Genomic DNA, 18,324 nt, shown 5'->3' on the forward strand with positions numbered 1-18,324 from the left:
GCCGCCGAGCGGGATGGGGAGGGGAGGGGAAGAGAGGGGAGGGGGCGGCAGGTGGCGGCCCCCGGTCCGCCGCGGTGGGATCGCGCCTCCGCCGCCCCCGCGCGGCCCCGACGGGAGGAACCCCCGGGCCGTTCCCCGGGAGGGGGTCCCCACGGGGCAGCCCCCAACCCACAGCCGGTAAAGGGAACATCGGCCCCGCGGAGCTGTGCTGGTGCTGCGCTGCCTGCGGGAAGCGGGATGGGATGGGGGGCGATGCGATAACATGGGGCACCCTGCCCCTGTGCCCCCCATCCTCACCCCACTCCTACCCCCAGCACCACCCCCAGGACCCGAAACCCCAACCCCTGGCAGGAGAGCAGCACCCCACGCCGCCCCTGCAGCTCCACTCAGCGGGGGACCCCTCAGGCTGGGAATACCAGCACAGCACAGCACAGCACAGCACAGCACAGCACAGCACAGCTTGGCCTCGTGTACTCAGTGCTGCAGCCCTGCACGTGGGGCTGCACCCCCGAAATGTGGGTGCACTGCACCATCCCTGCAGCACTGCAGGGGCACCCATCGGCAGCCCCCCAGGAGGCAGCTGGGGGCAGGGACCCACGATGGACATCCCTTTGGGTCTGTGCTGGCCCAGGGGGCAGCACGCACAGCCTCCGGTACAGGGCTCGCTACCGGTTTTGGAATTTAAGGCCGAATTTTGCATACAACAATTAATTTTTTACCAGATTTCAAGCTTGCAAAGAACACCACGCCGCACATGTCACGTTGCCGCAAATAGATACAGGGCTGGAAAAATTGCAGACTTCGCAGGGAATAAACATTCTTCCATCATCTGGAGCCAGCTCGCTCCTTTGCGCTCACAGTGGGGCCGGGGCTGCTGCCCCCCAATATAGGCACCCCCATGACCCCCCCGGTCACGTGCAGGCCATGTCCCAATGCTCTGGCTCAGAGCAGCCTGGGGATACCTGCATGTCCCCCTGTGCACCCTGCTGGGATGGAGCTTTGGGCTCCAGGGATGGGGATGCCATGGCAGGGGGGAGGTGACGGAGGGCAGAGGGTGCCATGGAGAGGTGAAGGCCACGCGGGGCTGTTCCCACGGCCCTGCTCTGTGTGCTGCTGAGCTGGCACGGCTGAGTCACTGCAAGGCAGAACATACCTGGGGGTGGGCAGGCAGCTCGCGGTGAGCACCCAGCAGCGGGCACCCACAGCCTACCCCGATGGAGCCTTCCCCCTGTGGGGTGGCTTTGGTGAGTGGATGGGGTTGAAATAACCCAGCCGTGGTGCTGGGTGCCCAGCACGGGATGGGAAGTGGGATCGCCCCCTCCAGCCCCCCGGCCGCTTTGTCTGGGGCCGCAGCTAATCCCCGCTGGGCAGACACCAGCTTGAGCCACAGTCTCTGTGCAGTGGCTGCCAAAAGCACCCGGCCCTCCTGACCTCCTTCCCACCGAGCAGCTCGGCCCGCTCGCGGGCTCCACTGATCCCAGCTAATCCACAGCGGGAGGAAGGCTCCTTAATTGGGGAGCTTGGCGCAGCCGGCGAGTGACTGCTGCGCTGCTCTGCTCCGTCTGCCTGCAGGGATGGGGCAGGGTTGTGGCATGCAGGCAACCACCCTGGGCCTGGGGACCCTGGGTTCCGTGCAGCAGCAGAGCAGGGGCAGCCAGCCGGCGTAAATCTGCAGCCCCGGTTATGCAACACCACTGGTTTATTCATGCCTGAACCGGGCACTGGCCTAGAAACAGCTCCGCGATGCTGGGGAGGGACAGGGATGGGAGCTGAGCCCCCCGGGAGGGCAGCTGGAGTGATGGACATGAAGGGCACCAGGGGACCCTCCCAGGCATGGGATGGGGGATGTGGACAGAGGCTGCCACCCCGGGGCTATGGCAACAAACAGAGGCTGGGACGTGGCAGGGGATGCTGCAAATCCCTCCCCAGGGTGGAGGCATTGCAGAGCCCCCTGGGTGAGCAGGAGGCAGCTCCAGCAGAAGATGCCACTGTACAACCACATTAAGGATTCACCCGTGAGCCCCGTGCACACACAGCAGCCCCCTTTGGAGGGGTGACCCCCATGGAGCCATGGCACCAGGTTCTCCCTGGGGACTTTACTGCTTCAATTCCCCACGCAGGGCAGGGTCAGTTCCTTCTTCTCCCCTGCTCAGTTTCACATGATTCATTAATTTTACCCTACAAAAGAGCTATGCAGGAACCTGGCAAAACTCATTGCACACTGTGCACGAGCCCCAGCCCTGCACCCTGCTGGCATCACGTCCCTTCTGGGCCAGTGTAGAGCCACAGGATCCCACTGTGCTGCAGCCGCTGCCACAGCTGCATCTCCATCCTCAGGTCATGGTTGATGAAGAACTGCACCTCCTTGTGCCCACGGTCAAAGTAGTGGTCCGAGTACGCCCGGTAGCCTGGTGTCATGAACCCGAAGGCGCTCACCTGCGAGACACAGGGCTGAGCCCACCACCCTGGGGACGGCACAGGGGATGGGGCAGGAGCAGCTCTATGAGCAGTGATATAGAGGGCGCGTGGATGCCAAGTGGGAGGCAGCAGCGCTGCTGGGCAGGGTGGAGGGCTGCACTCAGGGCAGAACCGAGGACGCAGGCTGCCCACCTGGTCGCAGGTGTGGATGGCGGCCAGCAGCATCACGGCGCCGGTGGAGGGCCGGTACAACGACCGGAGAGGGGTGGCCAGGATATGGGAATGGAGGAACCTGTGTGGAGCGAACAGGAGCCTAAGGGACCTGCAGCAGTGGGGTGGGAAGGGGGAACCCCCCCAGCTCGGGGGCTTCTTACCGGTTCCTGAGGTAGCGGATGAAATCCGGGTGCAGCATCCTAAACTTCCCCACCTTCAGGTCCTCCCCGAAGAACTCCTGAGGGCTGCAGGGAGGTGCGGGCACCTGCAGGGAGCTGTGGGGTGCAGGGATGTGCCCGTCCCCCACCCCCCCCGTGACCACTTACTGGACCCCCTTATCCCGGCCGCCGTCCACACGCCGCTGGCTCAGGGCTGCCCGCAGAAGCAGGTAGTCACGGTCATGGTCCGGGAGGAAGACGTAGCACGTCTCCTGCAGCAAGGGACGCACCAAAGATCAGGAGATGACAACGGCGCCCTGCCCACAGCACCCCTGTCCCCGTGCCCCTCCATCCCGCACCGGCGTTTGGGGCGGGTGCTGGAAGCCGTCGGCGGCGTAGCTGTGCAGCGCGTTCACCATGGTGTTGGTGGAGAAGACGTAGAAGGACGTCCTGCTGCCGACGTCGCGCTCAAATCCCTCCGTGATGGCCCCGTTCACTCTGCGCAGGGACACGCGGGGAGGTGCTGGCGGTCCCCCCCCGCCCCCCATGGCCGTGCCCCGGCCGTGCCCCACGCCCTCACCTGAACACGTAGTCATGAGCGTCGATGGTGGGGCCCGCGCCGGAGCCACGGAGGATGCCCCCGTTGCCCACCACGGCACAGCGGGTGCAGCGCGCGGGCAGCGGGCGGGGGTCGGCGAGCAGTGCGCTGCCCGAGGTGTTGAGGAGGGACAGGGCCGACTGCAGCACTGCGGGCAGCACGAGGGGCGCTGAGCACCGGCACCCCCACCCTGGGGGGAGGGGGGGGGTCTCCCATTCTGCACTGTCTCCCCCCGCTCCATGGGATGCGGTGCCGTTCTCCACCGTCCTCCCCCCTCCCCGTGCGCAGGGACCCGCTGTGCCCCCACCCGCACGCACCGTCCCAGGGGACGTCCTTCCAGCCGTGAGCCCCCCCGTATCGGCGCAGCCGCTGGTACTCGTCCTCCCGTGCGTGCCGTGCCCACTGCAGCACGGGGATGGTGGGCAGGAACGTGGCCCCAAACTTGGTGGCCCCGATCTTCTTCCTGATGCTGTTGGGACAGCCCTAGAAGCATGGGGCACGAGTGACAGCATGGGATGGCACCGCCGCGGTGTCCCACACCAGGGGACGCGATACATCCGTGTCCCTGCCCCAGCCCCATGGCAGCACCGTACCGAGCTGCTGTAGGTCTCATCCTGCCCGTACGTGTCCCCGAGGTCTGGTGGCATGCTGGGGACAGCGGATGGCCGCGCTGCCTGCGTCAGTGGCGCTGGGGCTGCTGTGGTTGTGGCTCTGGGGTGGACGGGAGTCCTGGGGGAGGAGAGAGGAGGCCGGGAGGGATGCAGGGGGTCCTATCTGCAGCCCCAGCCCTGCAACAGAAGCGCAGAGGAGGCTCGGGGCAGGTGCAGGAGGTGCTGCTGTGGCTCTACCCGCATCCATCTGGGCACCACGGTGCCATCCTCACCCCACAGAGCAGAAAGCAGGAGCTGGGCTTAGAGCCGCCCCATTGGGCTCCAGGCCAGGGCCAGGAGCTGTACCGAGCACAGCACCCGCATGGAGGGCAAGCACAGGCGGGTTCGGGGTTAATCATTCCCCAGGGCAAAATGGCTGTGGAGCAAAACAACGCCAGGGCAGGGGGGCCACACCATTCCCACCCCCCCGCCCCACCATACCTGGAGAACTGGAGCCACAGGCTGCGCTGTGCAGGCAGCAGCAGGAGCAGCATGGCGAGCAGGGCGAGGGCCAGAACGGTGCCACGAGCACAGCGCCCCGAGCACGGCACGAGGGCTGGGGGGCAGCAGTGGCCTCCTGGGGGTCTTCTCATGGTGGATGCTCGTGGGAAGGGATGGGAGCTCCAACCTGGGTGCAAGGCTCAAGGTGGGAAGCGCTCCCGTGTTCACCCCTGCCTTCCTCCTGCAGGCTGTGGGGCTCCGTGGCCGCTGAGCCCGTGTGACAAAGTACAGCTGGAGCAGGGACAGCCAGCATCCGGCCCCAGGCAGCACGGTACAGACGGGACAGAGCCCAGCTCAGGGGACTGAGCAGAGCACCACGGGAGGAAGCTGCACAAAAGAGTGGAAAGAGGAAGCAGAGCTCAGGAAGCGGTCGTTAGAAAAGCAAGAACAACAAAAGCAGAGCCCATGTCAGTGCACAGGGACACTTGGTACAACAGGGCCGGGCTGCAGGGCTGTGCTTACAGCTACAGCACTATGGTCACATCCAGACACCAGCAGCGCAGCTTATTGCTACCTACACTTCTTCCAGCGACGCAGAATTGCCAGCTATGAGCACAGCTTAGTGACACAGAACTAACCATTAGTGCAGCTTTAGAATTCTGTCACCTGGATCAGGTCACACTCCGTCAGCACACAGCACAGTAATCACACTCTCAATGCAGATTTCTGATCACGAATTGCTCGATCTTTGGAGGAAGCAGACAACAGAGGTGTCCCCAGCCATCACCGTGGGTTTTGCCACCCAGCAGCCATCCCAGTGCAGGTCCCACTTGGGGTTCACTGCTGTACGGGCAGCATCACCCCATGCTCCACCATGGTATCACTGCACCCCACGTCCAGGCTGCGGTAACAGTGCCAAAAAGGGGTGAGAGAGAGAAGGGGACCGGCGCGCCATCAGCTGCTTCTGTGGTATGGCCGTTTGCAGCACGAAATGGAGAGATTTATGGGAAATGACCACCAGGGGGATGGCTCCTATGGGAGATGACACAGGAGGTGACCCATAGCCCAGAGGAGCCGGCACACTGCACGCCTGGTGCCTGCTGTGCCCTCTGTCCCGCGTGCTCCAGGACCGACACCGGCACAAAGCCTAGCTGAGGGCACGTGTCAGCCCCGGGACTCCAATGAGAAAACAACTGCTGGCCCCGAGCATCGGCCCTGGTCTCTTTGGAGATAAAACCCTGCACGGGAGCGGCCACGAGTCGCCTGCCAAGAGGAAATGGATGCTGTGAGCTCAGTGCGGGCGTTCCCCAAGGTTGCTGGGGGCGGTGGTGAGGGATTTGCAGGTAGTGGGGGCTGCGCGTGGGATCGCATCCTGCCCCGCTCGGGTCTCCTCCCACCAGCCTGGCTTTTCCCGCTGCACCTCCCAGCTATTTCATTTGAAAAGCAGAACCGGGCTGCAGAGCAGCAAGCAGGCTGCTGGGCCGCGGCTCTCCTCTCCCCCCACGCCCCGAGCCAGCAAGGAACAGGCTGTGCTCAGCCCCCCGCCAGCACATGGCATTGACCTCCCCTCTCTGCACAGAGCTCCCGGCCCCACGCTGCCCGCAGGGCTCAGCCCCCAGCTCCCAGCACAGCGCGCTCAGGGCCACGCAGGGAGGGATGCGTGCATCAGCAAAGAAAAGAAACAAAAAAGCCCTGCATGCCAACAGCACGGAGGCTCCCCTCTTCCCCAAGGACGTAGATCAAAGCTGTAGAAACCAGCGTGGCTTTTATTGTTAAAACACAACCACCAGAAATCCCAACGCTGCCACGTGCCCCCCACGGGACCCCCGGACGAGGCACCAGTTAAAAAAAATAGGGAGGGAAGGGGAAAGCCCCACTGCCAGCCCCACGGGTAGGGGGCCATGCGCCCACCCCTGGGGCAGCACGGGGCTACTCGGTGGCCAGCAGCTGCCGGCGCTGCTGCTCCAGGAGGGCTTCCAGGTGGTCGGCTCTCTGCACTGCTGCCTGTGAAACAGCGAGCGCAGAGTGAGCTGTGTCCCCGCAGTGCTGCAGCAAGGGCAGGGGCAGCAACCCGCTCACCTCGTACTGCTTCCGAAGGCTGCTCACATTCTCCTCCTTCCTCGCCACAGCTGTCTTCACCCTGAGCAGGGAGATGGGGAGAGGCTGAGCCCAGCACCCAGCCCTGAGCACCGGGCTCTCTCCCCGCTCCCGGATCTGGGCACAGTAGAAAGCTACCCCTCTCCTCTGCAACATGCCCCCAGCAAACTGCAGCACCACAGAGCAGCTGCTCTGGGCTTGGGGTGCCCCTGCCTGCTAGGAGTACTGTTACTCACTTTGGTAGCGTTATGTATTTGAATCAAGTCATCTGCAGGAAGACAGGGACATGACTTTCACCTGACTTCGTTAACTAAAGAGATCACGGGGAGATTTCTTCCCAGTTCTCAATCCCACAGCAGCCTGTGGCTTAGCGTGCATGGTGGTGATGGGCTGGCCCACACTCAAGCCATGACCCTGGCTCTCCAAGTGAAGCACTTGGCTGGCTCTGGGAAAGCCTCCGAGCTCTGCCTGCTCACTGCAGCTAGTGGTGAACAACCCTGCAAAGGTACAGGAGGGATCAGCCTGTACCACAGACAGCAACCAGCACAGCCCTTGCCCCGCACTGAAAGCGTTCCTGCAGGAGAAGACGTGCTTCCCCATCAGATTTCTGTTCTGCTTGCAGACTCTCTCCCCCGCAGGCAGGAAAAGCAAAGGACCAGCTGCTTGATGCCGGAGCCCCTGCTCCCCGCAGCGCTCCTGGAGCTATGGCAACTACTTGCCACCTCCAGGCCCATGCAGGAGCTTAACCCAGCCCTGCAGCAGGCTGCACAGCACATGCTGTGCCAGGAGGAACCCCCGGGCCAGCCATGTGCCCATTGCCCCAGCTGCGAGCCCAGCACAAAGCCCCTCACCTCCTGTGGACCTCCTCCAGCTCTCGGTCCTTCTCCCGCACCACCCTGTCCAGCTCCAGGCGCTGCCGGGCGCGCAGCTCCGCCATCTCTGCCTTCAGCCGCTTGTTCTCCTCCTCCGTGCCCACCAGCCTGTCGGCAAACTCCTGCCGGATCACTTCTGCCAGGCTGCTCCGCTCCTGCACCAGCTGGTCCCGCACCTGCGGGGTGACACCGGCGTGACACTGCGTGCTGCGGGCACGGGGCGACGCAGGGTGCTGCAGCCAGACCCCCAGCCCTGCCCTCCGCCCACCCACCTTCCGGATCTCCTCCACCTCCTGCTCCTTGTGCTTCAGCAGGCCCTGCAGACGGACGCCCTCCCCTTCCAGTTCCACCAGCCGCCCCTTCAACTCGTTGCAGCGCTCCTGCAGTTTCCGCTCGGACCTCTCCAGCTCCTGCAGCTCCACCTCGTACTTGTCCCGGATCCTCTTAATCCTAAAGGAGGAGAGGACAAAGCCCAGTGCTGCAGCCACACCGGGAGCTCCCCAGCACGCGTCCAGATCTCCCTGCACAGGCACAAGGCTTGGGAGACAGGGAAGGGAAGCGGGAGCACCCCCTCTCCCTCCCCACCTGTTCTCAGCCGCCCGCTCGCACTCCTCCTTGGCGGAGGACATGTCGGCCTCCAGGCGCTGGATGACCAACTCAATCTCTTTGTCCCTCTCCTTCCTCACCTCCTCCCTCAGCTCCCGCTCCCGGGAGAGCAGCCAGGCTTCCTGGGGGACAGCGACAGAGGGGGGCAAACGTCACCTCCAAGCCTGAGGGCAGCACCTCCCGAGCAGGGCAGCCCCGGTCATTACCTCCTTCTTCACATAGCTGGCCTCCCAGGCCTGTTTCTCGAGCTCCAGTCTGTCCTTCAGTACCTTCACTTCTGTCTACAGATGGACATGGAAGACAACTGCTCAGCTCCGGTGGGTACAGCCGGGCATGGCCCTCCCTCACCCCACGTGTGGGTGCTGCCCATGGGGTGCCAGCACGCAGCCCCATGCACGCAGCTCCTGGTTGTGTCAGAACACAGGGAACGGACCGCTTGCACCCAGAACAGCCCTGCTCACACTGGTAGGGCCCAGGGGACAGAGAAGCAACAGACCTGGTGCCGCCTCTCCTGCTCCTCCTTCTCTCTGGCGTACTCCTCCTTCAGCGCAGCGGTGACGGCCGAGCTGCTCGCCTCCAGCTGCCGCCTCAGCTCCTCCACCTCTGCTCTCTGCCTGCCCGCAGACAGCCCACAGCTTGCAGCGTGCCAGAGGAGCATGGCACGTGGCACAGAGCTGCCCCCCGCCCTCAGCCCCAGCCCTCACCTGGCTGCCTGCTGGCTGAGCCGCTCCTTCTCCTCGGCCACCTCTGCGTAGAGCCGGCGCCGCTGCTGCTGCAGCGCTTGTTCCTCCTGCTCCAGCTGCTTCTCACACCTGGGGGCAGAGCAGTCTCAGCAAAGCGCCAGGCTCACGGCATGTGGGCCCCCAGCTCAGAGCTGCAGGGCTTCCCCTCCACCCTGCCCTGCACCCCACCCAGCACAGCTCCGGAGGATGCCCAGCTACCACCTCCTGGAGCTGCCCGGCGTGGATGCCACCTGCTGACAGCACCAGGAATCCGCTGTGGGTGGTTGCTGGATGCCACGAGCCCCACGTACCGCTGCCGGGCCAGCTCCCGCTCCCGCTGGCTCTGCTCCTCCTTCTGCTGCTCCAGCAGTCCCCGCAGCTCCTCCGCCTGCCGGCAGTACCGCTGCGCCGCCCGCTCGTCCGACTGCAGCAGCTCGGCCTCGTGCAGCATCTTCAGCTTCTGGATGTCCTGCCGGTGCTTGGCGATCAGCTTCTGGATCTCTGGCTCCAGCCCTGGGGCAGCGGGGAGGATGCTCAGCACACCAACACTCTGCAGGTGCCTCAGCCCCGGCCACAATGGCACGGATGGGCTGGGAAGGGAAGGGGAGAGCTGACATGCACGGGTTTTCTTGCGTCCCACCATCCAAAGGGCCTGTACCTTTCACAGTGATCTCTTTGATCTTTTTGGTTTTCTCATCCATCCACTTTTCCCTCCTGATCTTCTCCGTTGCGCTCATCAGTTCCTTGAGCTTCTTGATCTCCTGTTTGGAAGCCAATGGGAAAATTCAGAGAGAAGCTAGGGAAGGAAAACCCTTGTTAGTTCAGCTGTAGAAAAGGACATTGCAGGCAGGAGCCGACGTCCTCAGCTGAGTGCAGCCCACGCACTTGCTGGCCGTGGCTGGGAGCACCTATCAGAGAGGAAAGGGGAACCTGAGGCAGGGCAATGGCTGCAGATCAGGGGGTGTTTGATGCTTCCTCCTCCAGCCTCCCCTTCCCTGGGGACACGGGGCTGAGGCTCTGCTGCACGGGAGTCTCCTGTCCCACGGTCGCGGGGAAGGGGTGGCCAAGCACCCAGCCCTGCTGCAGGGCGGAGGGGTCGGTGCATGCAGGCAGAAGGGCAAAGACACAAGAAGAGCAAAGGATGCATTTACCTCGCAAAAGGGGCCCAAAGCACGCCAGACCTGGGGAGAAAGAAAGGAGGAGAGGGAGAGAGAAAGGGAATTGCAGAACCATGGGAGGAGAGGAGAAAGCAGGGAAGAGGTAAAACCGAATGGTCATGAGCAGAGGAGAGCAGGGACAACCATGGGGGCTCAGGGGAAGAAAAGCTCCTGGGCTGCTCCTGCTGGGAGCAGGGAGAGGGAACTGAGGCACTGCAGCAGCAAAACCAGGCACCGAGCACAGCAGTACCATGCTGGCTTCGTCCTCCCAGCCGGACTCAAAGCACAGCAGCATGGCAAAATGAGCCCAGCGAGTCTTTGCTCTTTTTGTGTGAGGGCTGAACAGGCTCAGACCTGTGTGAACGCTGCAGGAGCTCTGGACAAGGGCTAGAGGGAGTGGGTCAGCGGGACGAGCCCAACAGTGGGGCCACAAAGCAGCAGAGACAAGGCAAGCTGTCCTCATCTGCGGGGCAAGAGGGCAAGGGCCAGCAGTAGCATCCCAGCAGGACCACACAGCCCCACGTGTCTGCAGGCAGGTGACAGCAACAGCATCGTGACACCCACAGAGCTCTGCAGTGTGACCCAAACACCCCATGCTCCTTTATTATCTTCTCCCCATTTAGCTCTGAGGGCATCCCTGCTCCTGCAAAGGGGGTTGGATGTAACCCAGCACAGGAGACAGCCACAGGAACAGGTTCCTCTGTGGCGCTGGGTTTGTGCCACCCCTTGGTCAGTCCCATGCACCCAGCAGCTGCAGGCAGCAGATCCTCTTAGGTAGCCAGGGCAAAGCCCCGGGGGTGACAGGGGCTCTGTGCCCCACTACCTACAACCAGCAACTGAGTTTCCCTGAGGTGCAAAACCACATTGCTCGCGAGCACCTGCCACGTCCCATCCCCTCTCCCTGCAGCCCAGCTGCTCTATCCTCTCACCAGCTCATGCTGCTCCTGCATCTGGGTGAGCTTCTTGCTGTACTTCTGGTCCACTTGTTTCAGCTCGGCTACCACAGTCTCACACTTCTCGCTCAGCACCTTCTTATCGTCAATGAGCTGGGAAGGGTGAAAAAAACATCAGGCAACCAGGCAGGGCACGGCCAGCCCCATGTCTGGCTGCAGAAGCACCATGCTGAGGTGGGATGGCATTACCTGGTCGATGAAGGCCAGGTGTCTCTGGATAGCTGCCTCATACTGCTCCCTCTGCAGCTGGAGCTGGTGGCTGAGCTCCTTCTCTGTCTGCTTGACGTGCCGGACAGTAAGCTCCCTCTGCTGAGCCTTTTATGCAGGGAAGAAAGAGCCACAAGACATGAGAGGGAGAAGTTGCACCAGCATGTGCACATGAGATAACCATTGAACCTGGAGGGCACCACTGGGCCAGAACCACCTGGAGCAGCTACACCAAAGCCCTCACGTGCTCAAACCTCCAGCCCTGCTCAGCAAGGCAGCCCAAACCCCCCAGTGACAAAGGCAAGGAGTGCAGCCCAGGACTGAGGGCTTCTGGACTGGCCAAGACAGCCTTCAAACAGCAGGCAGCAAGGAGAAGGCCAAGAGAAGCCCACAGAAGCCCGGGAAGGAACTTGCAGATCTTTCCCCATGCTAACAACGACCGAGATCGTTGCATGGCCCAGCAGCCTCTGGCTGCCCACATTGGTTCTTTGCAGCACTATGCACTGCTCGGCACAGGCAGGAAAACTGCGATCTCGTGTTTCGAAGCCACTGCTCCAAGGAACATCTGCTGAGGGCTCTTTGTCCTCCTACCCAGCATTCTGCAAGAGCATCTGGCTCACACACCAGGGCTGTCTGCAGCAGGCTGATGGCTCGCTTCTTCTCTTCCACTTCCAGCTTCAGCCTCATGATGGAGCTCGTGACCTCCGTGGCAACAGCCGATGCCTGCTCCAAGTGCGCCAGCTCCTCTTCAGACAGGAGCCCCTGGGATAGGGAAAAAAAGAGTAAGGGAAGGTGGAGGCCACCTGGAACCTTGGCAAGGGCAGAGGCCTTCCCAGCGGGGTCTGCCTCCTCAGCACATCCCAGCACTCACCTCCCGCTGCGTGGCTGATGTGGCAGATCTAGGCCTCTCCTGCTCGGACTTCTCCATCTCATCCAGGAAACTGATGATGCTTTGGAGTTTGGCCTCCGAGAGGAGGGCCCCATCCTCAGGGACCCCAGGGGAGTGGTTCAGCTTCCCAAACTTCTCCAAGTTGTCGGCGGTCAGGGAGTTGGAGACGGGCTCCTGCGGGGTGGATGGAGCTGTTGCATGGGGCAGTGCAGCTCCAGTAGCACGGGGAGGAAAGCTCAGGAGGGGCTGCACTGCAACCCAGCCCTCGCTCTGCACCAGGGAGCAGCCCCATCCTCTGTGCTCAGCCCTTGCATGGTTTTGCTCCTCCCTAGGGAGGCCCCAGCTGCTCCAAACTCCTCCACTCACTTCTCCAGCACACCCAGTGGCGGGGAACCAGCTGTGTTTCCCAACATTCCTGCCCTCCACAACCCACAAGCGAGGAGGCTCTGCCTGGGACCCATGCAACTCACCCCAGCCCCCTGCTTACCCCATCTACCCAGGTGTATTTGTCCTTCTTGAAGAGCTTTGGAGAGGGCAGCAGCTCTGGCTCTTCCTCCAGCAGCCTGAGCGTGTCCAGCAGCTCGCTGAGCGTCACCTTGGACTGAGCCCTGCTGACAGCAGTCACCACCGTCTCCAGATCCTCGCCTCCTGTCTCTCTGGAGCTCGCATCCTGGAAGAGAACATGACGCACCTTGGAGTCAAACAGTTTGCTCCTCAGAAGCAAACCCAGGCTCCAAAGCCGCCCCAGCAGAACAGTTTGTGCCAGGAGCACCTCGAAGTGAAGCCAGACCCACCTGCAGCTTGTCCTCCGCGCCGCGATCCTGCGAAGGCGTGGAGCTGAGCTCTGCGAGGCCGCTTGCTCCTGGCTCTGCAGCTACGGAATGGAAATTGGCATCAGCAGGAAGCAGACTGTTCTCATGTGCTTGCAACAAGCAGCTCCCCAGAGTGAGAACCGCCCCTCCATCACCCTCCTTCCCACGTCACACGCTGCTCCAAAGCACGGAGACCTGCAGCAGGGACTCACCGGCGTTGTTGGCTTTGATGCTGCTGCTGGCTGGACTGCCGTTCCGTGCAGAAGCAGGCTTGGCAGGCTTTTTCTTTGCTACCCTTCTGCTCTCCTTCACCTGCACCAGCTCCTCTTCTGCCAAGCGCTTCGTGTCGGAAGCCTTTTGGGCCCTTTTCTGGTGCAGCTCCTGTAGGGAACAGAGAAGCCATAAGCTCCTGCCCAGCACAGGGTGGTGCTGACGTGGTGGAGCAAGGACCCGGGGACAGCACCACACTGCATACCCCAGCTCTGCAGGGTTAACAAAGCAAACTCTGCGCAGAGAAAGCGCAAGCACAGGAACAGCAGCTCTGCTCCTTGCTGCTGGGAGCAGACGGGCGGTGGTGGACGAGGTCCTGCATGCCCTCGTGCAGTGCCCTTTGCTGCTCTGCAAAGGAGCTCTGAATGGACCACACCGCACCGGCAGCTTGAGGGCCGAGCACAGCAGTGCCTGGGGGCTGCCTGAGTTGGGTTCTGGGAAATCACTGAAGGCATGAGCACGTGTTTGCAGGGCTGCTGCAGCATTTCACAGCTGCTCACTGCTGTGTCTCCCGTGGCACCTCCCCCCGAAACATGACTCCATATAGACCAAAGAGAAACAGGCTTTTACAACTCTTCCCAGCTCTACTGCAATCCAGCGAGCAACTCCCCATAGTCTGCTACAGGCCCGGCTCCTCATCTGTGCTCCAGGAGCACCCGTCCCCTCCTGCCACCAAGGGCTGCCAAGAACACGGCAAGGATAGCGAGGTGCTTCCTGCATCGGTGCCAGCAGCACAGAGCAGCGCTCAGCACAACAGAGCGATCCCAGCCCAAGGACAGACCCCTCAGGGGACCTCTCTCGTCCTTGGCCGCCCCATGGAGCTGCGGTTACTGCCTCCAGTGTGAGTGCAGTCGCCCTTTCCCCAAGAACTTGATGGAAACCAGCACTGGGTGAACTGCCAAGCTTGGCAGGAGCACAAAGGGAACCACTCTGTGGCACCTCAGACTCCCCAGGGAGCGCTCGCTAGAATTCAGCTTCATGGGGAGCCCCTGGAGATGCAGGGGAGAGGCCAAGGAACTGCTACAGCACCGGGCACAGCAAGAGACCTCGTCCCTACCTGGATGGCAGCGCGCCGCGCCAGGCGTGCCTTCTCCTCTCGGATCTTCCGGCGTTCCTCGTCCTTCCTCTCACGCAAATCCAGGACGTTCCTCTCCTCCTGCTGCTGCCTTTCCTTCCAGAGAGAAAGGTCAATGCTGTGACCGGGAGCCCGCCTGCACCCACAGCAGTGGGGAGGGACGCACCTCCCCGAGGTCACCCCACACTCAGGGCCCCCATCCCACAGCCCACCCTGCCTCGCAGGGAAAGACCCCTTGGAAAAGCTCCACTTTACAGCAACTTATTTTCTCTAGACACTAAATGCAATTATTAGTCATCCGGGGCTGAAACCACCAAGGAGACGAGGCTTAAAAATAGCATCTCACAAGCAAGAGCTACAGTGCTCTTTGTTATTTGGATAAATAATTAAACGCAGCGAAACACAAATAGCTGCAGATGACATGTCGCTCCCTAACAAGCCAATCGTTACTGGTTCACTGCAGCGAGCTGCAAGAGGGCTTCCCTCCTTTGACCGTGGGAGCATCCATGCCAGCGACAGCACGAACCCTGCCCAGTTCTCCCTGCCTGCAGCTGGAGGGGGTGGAGATGCAGTGCTGAGGGGTTCCCAGATACACCCTATGGCACCCCAACAGAGACAGGACCCGCCACAAAGCAAGAGCAAAGTCCCCCTGTCCCTTGCAGCTCAGGTTTGGGTTGGTAGGTGGGCTGGTAAGGGAAAGCCAGGGGACAGACCTCCCTCTTGGCAGCCAGCAAGCGCCCCAGAGCCGCTGCTCCCGCCCTGCGCCGCTGCGAGTGCCGTCGGTACCAGCGCTGGATGGTCACTGCGGCGAGGTTCACCTGCTGGATGAACCTGCAAGGGAAGCAGCATCAGCCCCACGGTCCCTCACCATCACCTCCTGCCACAGCAAAGCAGGGACCGCCCAGCCCAGCCCCGCAACCCGGCCCAGGGAGGTAGGAGAAACCCGTTCAGCTCAAGAGTGCGGAGGAACACGTTCCTTTGATCAGGATAACTCAAAGAGCACTGAACTGGGTGGCAGGCAGGGAGAAGCTGCCCAACCCTGTGTGCCAAGAGAGGCCGTTCCCAAGCCCAGAGCCCCACAGGACAACAACAAACCTGGTCCCACGCCGTCCCGCTGCCTCTCCCAGCCACCCAGCTCACCTCTCTGCCTCCTCTTCTGTCACCTCCTTCCTCCGGGGCAGGCTGCTGTTGTTGTTGCGGGTCATGATATTGTTGCTGGAGAAATTCTTCTGAGACTTCATGAAGCTGCTGCTCTCGCTGTCCTCATTCGTGGTCGCTTTGATGACATTACTAAGGCAGAAGATGAAGCCACTGGTTCCATCCCACCTGGCACTGCCCCACACAAACACGGGGTCAGCACAGCCCCCAGACCAGGAGCTGACCCACACTTACTTGAGGGAGCTCGGAGCCTGGTTGGAGCTTTTGGGTGCAGGGCCCTTGTCGGCGGTGGAATAGTTATTGTGCACCATGGTGGTGACGCAGTTCCCCATCGCTCCCTTATTGCTCCTTGCATATAGGGAAGAGAACGCATCATGACTGGATCTGAAGGGGACAGCACGTGCCCTGCACAGTGACCTTCACCACTGCCTCGAGCATTCCTTGCAGCAAGCAGGGGAGGCTTGCAGGAGCTGTTACCCCACAGACAACGCACACACCCCGAATGGACACAACAGCCTGCTGCTCGCACTGTGCTGAACATTCACGCTTAAAACTTCCCCAGCCTTGAGGGTTTCACACCTTACTTGTTCCCCTTCCCAAAGCTCAAGAGGCCTCAACCCAAACGAACCATGCTCCTTTGCAGCTCTTAAGCACGTCCCCGCCACGGCCCAGCACAGCACAAGCACAGCACAAGCACAGCACTGGCACCGCCTCCTCTGCCCAAGCATTTTCTATTTGGTTCCTCCAGCACCAGGCCTGCAGGTTCCTGGCTCAGGGCCACCCCTCCTACCTATTGTTGGCCGTGAAATTGGCTGCTAGGAGCACGGTGGCTTCCTTTTTCCTCATGCCGGCTGGAGGATCAGCGGTGCGGGAGCTGGAGGGGCCAGGAAAGGCTCGTGGCTGATCGTCCTGCCATAGGGACAACACGAATAAGTGCGAGCAAGCATAAAACCAGCCCCTTGTTCTTCCTCCACAAACCCGTTTCTCCCCCATGCAAGGAAATATCTCAGCTCCAGGGCACTGCAGTCCTCCTGCACTGCCACCTGCTTCCATCAGAGCCAGGCACACGGAGCTGCAGCCACAACCCTGGGCTTAGACACCAAGCCAACTGCAGCTGCAGGCAGAGCAGGGATCAGCCCAGCTGCCACGGATGCCCCGTGCCCCTGCTACGCTCACACCTTGGGGAATCCCTCCCAGCAGACCCCCACCAGAAGCTCTGCTCCTTGTGCCAGCAGCCAGCTCAGCCTCCAGCCCTCACCAGGATGTTCCACGTGGTTTTCTTCTCCGGAGAGGTTTTGCTCAGACTCACCACCTTCTTTCTTCCACCAGAACTGCTCTCAAAGAAGGTCAGGAAGTCTCCCGTCTGCTCCGAGCTTCAGCCCAAAGGCAAAGAGAAGAAAAGGATATGTGTCCTGGGGTTAATACTGAACGCAGGTACATGGCAACGAGGCAGTCACAGCAGGGTTCCCATCACTCAGGCTGCTCCAGCAAGAAGCCAGCTCTGATCTGGGCTCAGCAGCATGGCTGCAGCACAGCAGTGGCCGACAAAAGCGCAGCATGCCCAGGCACAGGGAAAAAAGATGGACAGACAATCATCACACAGCCACAAATGTATGAATGATACGTTTTTTACACAGAGCTTTATGCTTCTGCAGGGCGTGTGGAGAGAAAATACATTGAAGGGCAACAAGAACTGAAAATTTCAATTCAAAAACAGGCTCTGGGAGGTCAGGAGAGTCAGAAGAACTTCCCTCTTCTATCACAGCCCAACTACATTCAGGTAGGCCCAGAAGGAGTCGTCGCAAGCGAAGGGCCCCGTCCGTATTTCCCCAAATCCCAATCACGTGCCCTCCCCTGAATAAACGGGACCTGGGCTTCGCAAAGCCGGGTTACAACCCTCAGCACGCGTCGTGGAACACGTCAGTGCCCGGCTCTGCGAGGCTCTGGTTTCCTGGTGGGACGGGAGGGGCAGGCAGCGTGGTGCTTCACACGCTGCCGCCTGCAGCCGTACCTGCGCGCGCTGTTGGCCTGCTGGTTGACCTGGGTGGTGCTGCTGGACCTCCGCAGGTTGTTGATGGCCCGGGCTCCCGCATCCTCCTGGGAAGGAGAAAGCGAAACTCAGCTGCCCTGCCGGCCCCGCCGCGGCGCTCAGACACCCCGCTGACCGCGTGGGTACCCCCAGCGCCCGCCACGCTCCTGCTGAGCAGGTGGGGCTGTGCTTGTTTGCCTGAGCTCCCCAGCAGAGCAGGGCTGCGCTCGTTACCTGCCCGGGAAACGAACACCGAGGCAGAACGCCAAGGCGGCAGCGATCGCTCAGCTACAGAGCTGGAAGAGAACCCCCCCCCCCCCCAGCAGGTTCCCCAGTGCAGGTCGCACAGGAAAGCGTCCAGGTGCTGCAGATGTGCCCTCCCCGGGGCAGAGCAGAGGGGAGCACCTCCCTGCCCTGCTGGCAGCGCCCCGTGCAATGCATCCCAGCGAACCTCCTTGGCCACGGGGGCACGCTGCTGGCTCCTGGTCAACTGTTGGTCAATGACAAGTCAACTGCTGGCCAACCATTGGCCACCAGGACCCGCAGGCCCTTTCCATCAGCTCAGCCCCGTACCTACACCATCACGTACCGTTCTTCCTCCCCCACCGCAGGACTCCACCCCTCCCGTGTAGAACCCCACGGGGCTCCCCGCTGCCCAGCCCTCCCTCCCATCCCTATGGCCGCTCTCCGACGGGGGCACGGTCACGCCGAGGGGCACACGCAGCCCCCAGGGCCCTCCTCCCAACCCACCTCGTCCCCAGCACAGCGTCACCCACCAGCGCGTTCCTTTTGCTTTTCCCATCGCCGACGACCGACGCGGAACGCGCCACGTGCTTGGCGGGCGAGGCGCTGCTGGGCCGTCGCGCCACGGGCACGGGCAGCCCGGTAAGGCTCAGCTCCACGGCACCGCCCGAGCACGAGCAGTTGCTACGGGCGCTCCTCATCCTGCGGCGGGGCGAGGAACGGCCCCACGCAGCAACCCCGACCCCGTAGCCCCCG

At 62.1% G+C, this 18,324-nt stretch overlaps 2 protein-coding genes across 5 annotated transcripts; both read right to left on the reverse strand.

Annotated features, from left to right (window-relative positions):
• LOC110407367 (alpha-N-acetylgalactosaminide alpha-2,6-sialyltransferase 2-like) lies at positions 1,682-5,048 on the reverse strand. The gene is made up of 9 exons (XM_021415014.1): positions 4,479-5,048; positions 3,981-4,116; positions 3,705-3,870; positions 3,370-3,535; positions 3,149-3,287; positions 2,958-3,061; positions 2,793-2,876; positions 2,611-2,710; positions 1,682-2,436 (listed from the first exon to the last, which is right to left on the reverse strand). The coding sequence occupies exons 1-9, from the start codon at positions 4,628-4,630 to the stop codon at positions 2,257-2,259; spliced, it is 1,227 nt and encodes a 408-aa protein (XP_021270689.1). The 5' UTR covers positions 4,631-5,048; the 3' UTR covers positions 1,682-2,256.
• CEP131 (centrosomal protein 131) lies at positions 6,225-18,318 on the reverse strand. 4 transcript variants are annotated; one of them, XM_021415010.1, is made up of 25 exons: positions 18,102-18,318; positions 17,308-17,393; positions 16,606-16,669; positions 16,087-16,205; positions 15,531-15,644; positions 15,279-15,428; positions 14,852-14,969; positions 14,121-14,234; positions 13,006-13,174; positions 12,776-12,855; positions 12,469-12,651; positions 11,964-12,155; positions 11,717-11,854; positions 11,075-11,200; positions 10,862-10,978; positions 9,434-9,536; positions 9,087-9,288; positions 8,758-8,865; positions 8,550-8,667; positions 8,260-8,334; positions 8,033-8,175; positions 7,720-7,897; positions 7,427-7,623; positions 6,558-6,618; positions 6,225-6,482 (listed from the first exon to the last, which is right to left on the reverse strand). In XM_021415010.1, the coding sequence occupies exons 1-25, from the start codon at positions 18,267-18,269 to the stop codon at positions 6,408-6,410; spliced, it is 3,198 nt and encodes a 1,065-aa protein (XP_021270685.1). In that variant the 5' UTR covers positions 18,270-18,318; the 3' UTR covers positions 6,225-6,407. The 4 variants fall into 4 exon arrangements, with proteins under 4 accessions (XP_021270685.1, XP_021270684.1, XP_021270687.1 ...); XM_021415009.1 differs by having other exon boundaries at positions 16,555-16,669; XM_021415012.1 differs by having other exon boundaries at positions 18,076-18,190.

This window comes from Numida meleagris, chromosome 17 (genome assembly GCF_002078875.1).
Source record: "Numida meleagris isolate 19003 breed g44 Domestic line chromosome 17, NumMel1.0, whole genome shotgun sequence".
NCBI classification, from domain to species: Eukaryota; Metazoa; Chordata; class Aves; order Galliformes; family Numididae; genus Numida; species Numida meleagris.

What these genes read in the sequence shown, in the direction of transcription:
- CEP131 (XM_021415009.1), bottom strand. Translation starts at nt 18,269, where the DNA reads ATGAGGAGCGCCCGTAGCAACTGCTCGTGCTCGGGCGGTGCCGTGGAG. An exon ending in TGCTGGCTGCCAAGAGGGAG is followed by an intron (nt 14,235 to 14,851) that starts GTCTGTCCCCTG and finishes TCTCTCTGGAAG; the next exon opens with GAAAGGCAGCAGCAGGAGGA. An exon ending in CGCGGCGCGCTGCCATCCAG is followed by an intron (nt 13,175 to 14,120) that starts GTAGGGACGAGG and finishes TGTTCCCTACAG; the next exon opens with GAGCTGCACCAGAAAAGGGC.
- LOC110407367 (XM_021415014.1), bottom strand. Translation starts at nt 4,630, where the DNA reads ATGAGAAGACCCCCAGGAGGCCACTGCTGCCCCCCAGCCCTCGTGCCG. An exon ending in CTGTGGCTCCAGTTCTCCAG is followed by an intron (nt 4,117 to 4,478) that starts GTATGGTGGGGC and finishes CTCCTCCCCCAG; the next exon opens with GACTCCCGTCCACCCCAGAG. An exon ending in CCATCCACACCTGCGACCAG is followed by an intron (nt 2,437 to 2,610) that starts GTGGGCAGCCTG and finishes TGTGTCTCGCAG; the next exon opens with GTGAGCGCCTTCGGGTTCAT.